The 6,000-nt window shown below is 37.8% G+C and overlaps 1 protein-coding gene across 1 annotated transcript in view; it reads left to right on the forward strand.

Moving 5' to 3' along the window:
- Positions 1 to 5,533, forward strand: part of SQLE (squalene epoxidase) — a 408,293-nt gene extending 402,760 nt beyond the window's left edge. Inside the window, exon 12 of the mRNA XM_044074219.1 lies at positions 4,908 to 5,533. Within this exon, the coding sequence (XP_043930154.1) occupies positions 4,908 to 5,100 (193 nt within the window). The 3' untranslated portion in view covers positions 5,101 to 5,533. The remainder of the gene's footprint in view (positions 1 to 4,907) is intronic.
- Positions 5,534 to 6,000: the final 467 nt, after the last annotated feature.

The following is a 6,000-nucleotide window of genomic DNA, read 5'->3' on the forward strand; positions in this document are numbered from 1 at the left end:
CACATCTTTGGCTTATACGGCTCGTTTACCTTTGGATACTATATGTGCAGCTGCCACTTGGTCTAAGCCTCATACCTTTATCACTCATTACAAAGTAGACAAGGCCTCCAGGGACAGGGCTTCCTTTGGTTCCACTGTCCTCAGGAATATACTCCCGTGAGCCACCCAGGATTAGGGTGCTTGGGACGCTACCCACTTGTAGGAATAAATGGCAAGATTTAATGATTTCACATAAAGAAGTTATGTTCTTACCATAACGTTCCATGCGAGTTCTCGCCTTCAGTCTTACATTCCCTCCCACCATCCCCCTCCAGGGTCTCGAAGAATGGGTAGACTTGGGGTCTGGTAGTCTTTTCTAGGGTTCTTACTACTGCTGGAGTACTTCTGAGTTACCTTTTTCTTGCTGCTGAGTTCAGCAAACTAGATCTGGGGTAGGACGGAGAGCATCATGGGATAGGGTCCTGGCCTTGAGCTATTCTGAGATTTTTAGCTACTAAAGCGGCCGACTTGGAGCCGAAGGCTCGGCTCCGAACCCACTTGTAAGAATAAAGGCGAGATAAGTAACTCACATGGAACGTTATGGTAAGAACATAATTTCTTTTTATCTTTTCTTTGTAGTCAGGCATAATTCTTGGAGAAGAAAGGATTTTTTTCAGGACCAGACTCTTGCCTGCTTTTGTGACATGTATAGAGAGTCCTGAAATGTCAGTTAAAGGAGATCATTATTGAATTACACCATAGCAAAAACAACTAGTTGTATTAAGCAGTTATTAAATATAAACTATATGAAGTCCTCTATGATGGGAGTCCTGGAAAGTGTGTGTGTTTGCCTTAGAGTCTTAGTGTTTGGGGCTTCCCTGAGAGTGACAGTATGTGAGGTGTTTGGGCTTGCTGAGGCATAGCTTTGACAGCAGGTGGTCTAGGTGATCTTTGTTGTTTATTAAGATTGCTTTTTAGTGCTCAGCATACACTACTCTGTGTGTGTTTTGTGTGCTATGTGAGGTGGATGTTGTGTGTATGATTTCAACAACCTGATGTGGTCTTGTATGCAAGAGTTTATCCTCCAGTGTCATTGCATAATTGCACTTCCTGCATACTGTGTCTGATTCTTTAAGGATTAAATGGTTATCGGTAAATATGAGAATTGTTACTGTGATGACCCACCACTGGACCAGTAATCAGGGAGCCTCAATCCTCACCACTCGTGCCTGTGGGGGACGTTCACTGGAAGGATAACAGGGACACACACACTATTTCCAGATGCAGCTCTCTGCATCAAGTGCAATTTCCCCTTAAGACTACACAGAGACTACCGTCAGTCCGGGGCTGGTTCCCCTCTCTTTCTCCAGATCTCCAATAAGACTCCCCATTGGTACAGCTATAGAGTTGAGTCCTCAGCTAGGGTTCCAAGCCAAGTCCTCCAACACTCTCCCTGTCCAACCAGTGCTTTGTGTCCCTGCGCAAGTAGCTGACACACACTCTTTAAGATTTGTTTGACTCAGACACACACACACACACACACACACACACACACACACACACACACACACAAACACTCTCCTGGGAAAGCCTGGCATAGGTTTACTAGCTATGCTCCTCTTCTGCCCAGAGTATAATGTAGTTACCATTGCCACCAGAACCCCTTGCCAGCTACTTTAAGGCCCTTAACAAAGAGTGTTCAATTTTATGGTGTAATATTAATAATAATACAAATCGTAGTTTAACCAAGAGCAAGGGAATAAGAGTGGCCCACACAGTGTCACCAAATAAATATTCAGGTACTCTTAAAACTTACATATCTATACAAAGATCAGCCACAATGAAATGTTTAAATATATTTAATAATAAGTAATAAAAGAACAAGAAATACTAAGTATATATTCACAGTGACATCAGAGTTCAAAATCACAGGAGATATGTAAAACAGCATTGATGGAGAGTTTTAAACAAATAAAAACAATATTTAAACTGAGCTTCACTATATTCTTGACTGTATCTAAGAGAGTTGCTATTCCATAATAATTTAGTTAACTAGAGCAAAGCAGATGATGTGGTGAATGGTTCTTGTTGTCAGGTCCAAGACAGAATACAGAGTGCTCTATCTCACTGAGAGACTTCTCAAAATAATATCTAAAATATTACTTCTGAGATAGCTTGTAGAATGACATAATTTCTGGTCATCTGACTTATAGTTCCCATGCAAAACCCTCAGTGCTGGAAGCTGGCAGGACTTAGCACCTACCTGTAAAAATACAAACACAAGGGCTTTTGCTCAGATCGTTGGGAGGTACTGGAATTCATAAAACAATTGTATTCCTTCACACTTCAAGTCTAGTAATTAGTTCACCCCAAAGACAATACAGAAAGCTTCCTAGTACATACTTTGTGGCTCTTGCCTCCTTGAAACCTATGAGATTGCATCTTTATGGCCTAGCCTATAAAGTGATTTAATTGCAGATGTTGTTCTAAAGTTTGCTGGACTGAGGTTAATCCTCCAGTTTCCTCTATTAAATCATATACATTTAAACAGTTACAATAGTACATGTACATTTCTGTTCTCTCCAGGAAGGCACATCATCGATGCATTTCAAACCCAAGCACTTTACTGATACCTTTTCAACACAAATGTCTGTACAAATCAGTTTGATGTACACATGACATATAGTTCTAATACATTTGTACCACCAGCATCTTGTATAAATCAGTTTGATATTCACAAATGACAAATAATTATTTACAAAATTCCAACTAGCTGTGCTGGCAGTACCTCCTTTCATCACAGTTACATTGTCTGAGGATGCCCATATCAATCAAGCTGGCTACAGAGAAATTAGAAAATTGAATATCCACAATGTCCAGTCCTTTGATTTGTGAGTTACAAGGGGAGTGTATTGGATATTAATATTAAGGGTGCTCTCTTTGTTCACACTACTAAGGGTGCTTTATTGGGGCAGATTAAGCTAAACAGTACTAAATTCTACAAATTTAATGTTTTCACAATACTAAATTCTATTAAATCTGTAGGTATTGCTACTCAAGACCCAACTAGCTGCTGTAAGCTTGTTGACGCACAAGGTATTTATACTATATTTATATTGCTGCTTTACAGGTTACACTTTTATGGATCGTTCTACAAAGAGAATTTGCTCACCTATGTGTTTTGTACTATACAGGGCACTGCTATCAGCACAGAAAAAACAGAAAACTAAATAGTGAGCTCTCTGGCCAATAAAATGACTGCACTGAGTCCTGTTGTGTATTTCCCAACTCAGCTAGACTAGGCAAACACCTCCTGCCACAAGATGACTAAACCACCAAATCCTCTTGATGTAAAAAAGCAGTAAAAGAGACCCATAAGTGCAATGCTAACACAAACCACTTAAACCATTATTTGGAAATCCTTTGCTGAAGGCAATTTCAAGACAATAACAGTGAGAGGAAGATCTTTTTTTTTTTTATTTTATTACAAAAAAATTCATTGAAATACACACAAAATTAGGAAACATAAGAAATTACTGAAAATAACTTAATTGCTGTTTAGCAATCAAAGGTACTTAGTTTTCCCTGCATAGCACTGTATACAAGTAAAGTACTTCTGGAATGCAGGCTAGGAGTACAAGCTTTCCTGAGCTCCAGGAAAATGAGCAGGAGGGTTTATTCAAGAGCAGTACTGGTTTGCTGGGTGGGCACTCAGTATCATAGCTCTATGGAAAAACAATGGGTGGGAAGAGCACATGCATAACGTATTCGCTTAGTAATATTGTATGATAACTGTGCAGAAACAATAGGTCCATTTACAGACACAGTGCGAAGTAAAAGCCATACTAAAGCAGACTAAGTACAGCTATGTTAGAGTACCAATCACATATGCATATCAACACTACAAATTAGGGTATTTAATTTAAAAGAATTACCATTTATGGAAATGTCATGAGTCTGCGTGGTCTGTGGTATACACGTGAATGTTCTACCCTGCTGAAATATCAGACTTGTGAAATTACCGTTTATGGAAATGTCATGAGTCTGCGTGGTCTGCAGTATACATGTGTATGTTCTTCTCTCTGTTGGAATGTCAGACTTGTGAAAATGGCAAAATTTAAACTTACACTGAAGTATAATAACATATGAAATAAATATCATATTACTATAAGTTGCTGAAGCTTTAGAGTCAATCCTTAGTTAACAACTTAAGAGCTTTCTTGACTGCTTAAACATAGTTCTGCTAACACCTAACTTTGCCCTATAAAGAAAAGCTGATATATAGAAGTGCTTAAAGGTATATGTGTACTGTTGTTTACAGCTGTACTGAATGATACATATTTTGATGTGTATGATTAGTGGGGTAGTGCCTTCTTTGTTTATTCATTGCTGGAGGTTGTGCCTTCTTTGTGTATTGATTGCTGGAGGTAGTGATTTCTTTGTAGCTGACTTACTTTGTGTAGTTGTGGTCACTGCGCTTAGCAGAAGACTGTATCCGTTATGTTCCTTCTCTTTCTGGTTTCACTTTATGGGTCTCTTGTCTGGCTCTTGATATAAAGAAAAGCTGCCCATTTCTTTCTTTAAGCATCTTGTTCATTAATGTTCCTTGTTCTCTAGGAATGAACTCAACATTAAAGTGAATGGTTCATTAGTTGTCTTACATTATGCATGATTTCTGGAAATACCAGGCCTTCGCATCCTTTATGTAGCACTCTTTTTATAGGCCAGTCAGACTTGTAGCCACCATTTTCTGCACAGCATAAGTTAGGTCTGCTGCAACAGTGTTGATATGGCAACAATCAAAACCACGTGTAAAAAAATGTATCAAGGGTATAATTTTGTACAGTATGCCATGTATTTTGCTTTTTTTTTTGTTTGTATTTTACTTTGCTTTTACAAAAACTATTTTTTTATTTTTTTCCTGCTAGGTTATCACCCAAGCCAATGACTCTCATTGGACACTTCTTTGCTGTTGCACTTTATGCTGTCTACTTCAGTTTCAAGTCAGAGTCCTGGTATACCAAACCACGTGCCATCTTCAGGAGTGGATTTATATTGTACAGAGCTTGTTCTGTTTTGTTCCCGCTTATTTACTCTGAATTGAAATATATGTTTTACTGATGCACAAAGAAGCACATTTTTCAAATAAACATTTAAAAGACTTTTTATCTAACCTGATCATGACTCCCACTGATGGACTGACTGTGCTTGGAATTACAAGAATTGCTGATAATCTGTGTGGAAGATCTTGCACAGTGTTGACAGAACAGTAAAGTTCAGTGTGTTTACTATGGACTCTGTTTCCCATGCTGAGAATGTTTACACACTGCATAACAATATTGCCAAGGCAATTTGCTAATGTATTCACCATGACTCTTTTATGTGCAGTTTGCATTGCCTATCTAAGTAATTATTTTATTACACAAGAGAGTATGCAAACAATTGCTGTAACAGCCCAGTACAGATGTGTGAAAAATGTTGTAATGTGTGTTTTTGCAGCATTATGATCTCCCCTGTAAATGAAAGACCTATGGAATAAAAATAGAATAAGCAATTTTTGTATTTCGGTTGAAACACAGTTCGGTACTTGCATAAAACCAAAAAGCAGTATTAGAATTTGTCTGTTTACAGTTCACTGGTGTGGTTGGTCCATGTGATGTGCTGGAAACCAGAACAATTATTCTATTTTCTGTATACTATGTTTTTGACTTCTAAACACTGTATGAATTCTTCTAAAGACAAATCTGAAGTTAAGAATGTAAGATACACTGTACTTTATGCATAACATATTTTTTCTGAAAGTAATTTTATAAATAATATTTTAACTTTGTGTGATAAATCATGGTATTTTCTACATACATCAGAAAACAAATAGACCAGTATGTATGTATTTTGTGAGACAGATGTTCATTCCTTCAGACCTTTTCATTCTTGTGGTTTTTGTATTTAACAGATTCTTGTGCTTGGTTGAAGTGAGTGTTAACTCCCTAAAGTCTTCAATGTGCTTGATGAGTATTGCAT

This window comes from Protopterus annectens, chromosome 6.part0 (assembly GCF_019279795.1).
Source record: "Protopterus annectens isolate FY-2018-M chromosome 6.part0, PAN1.0, whole genome shotgun sequence".
Lineage (NCBI taxonomy): Eukaryota > Metazoa > Chordata > Ceratodontiformes > Protopteridae > Protopterus > Protopterus annectens.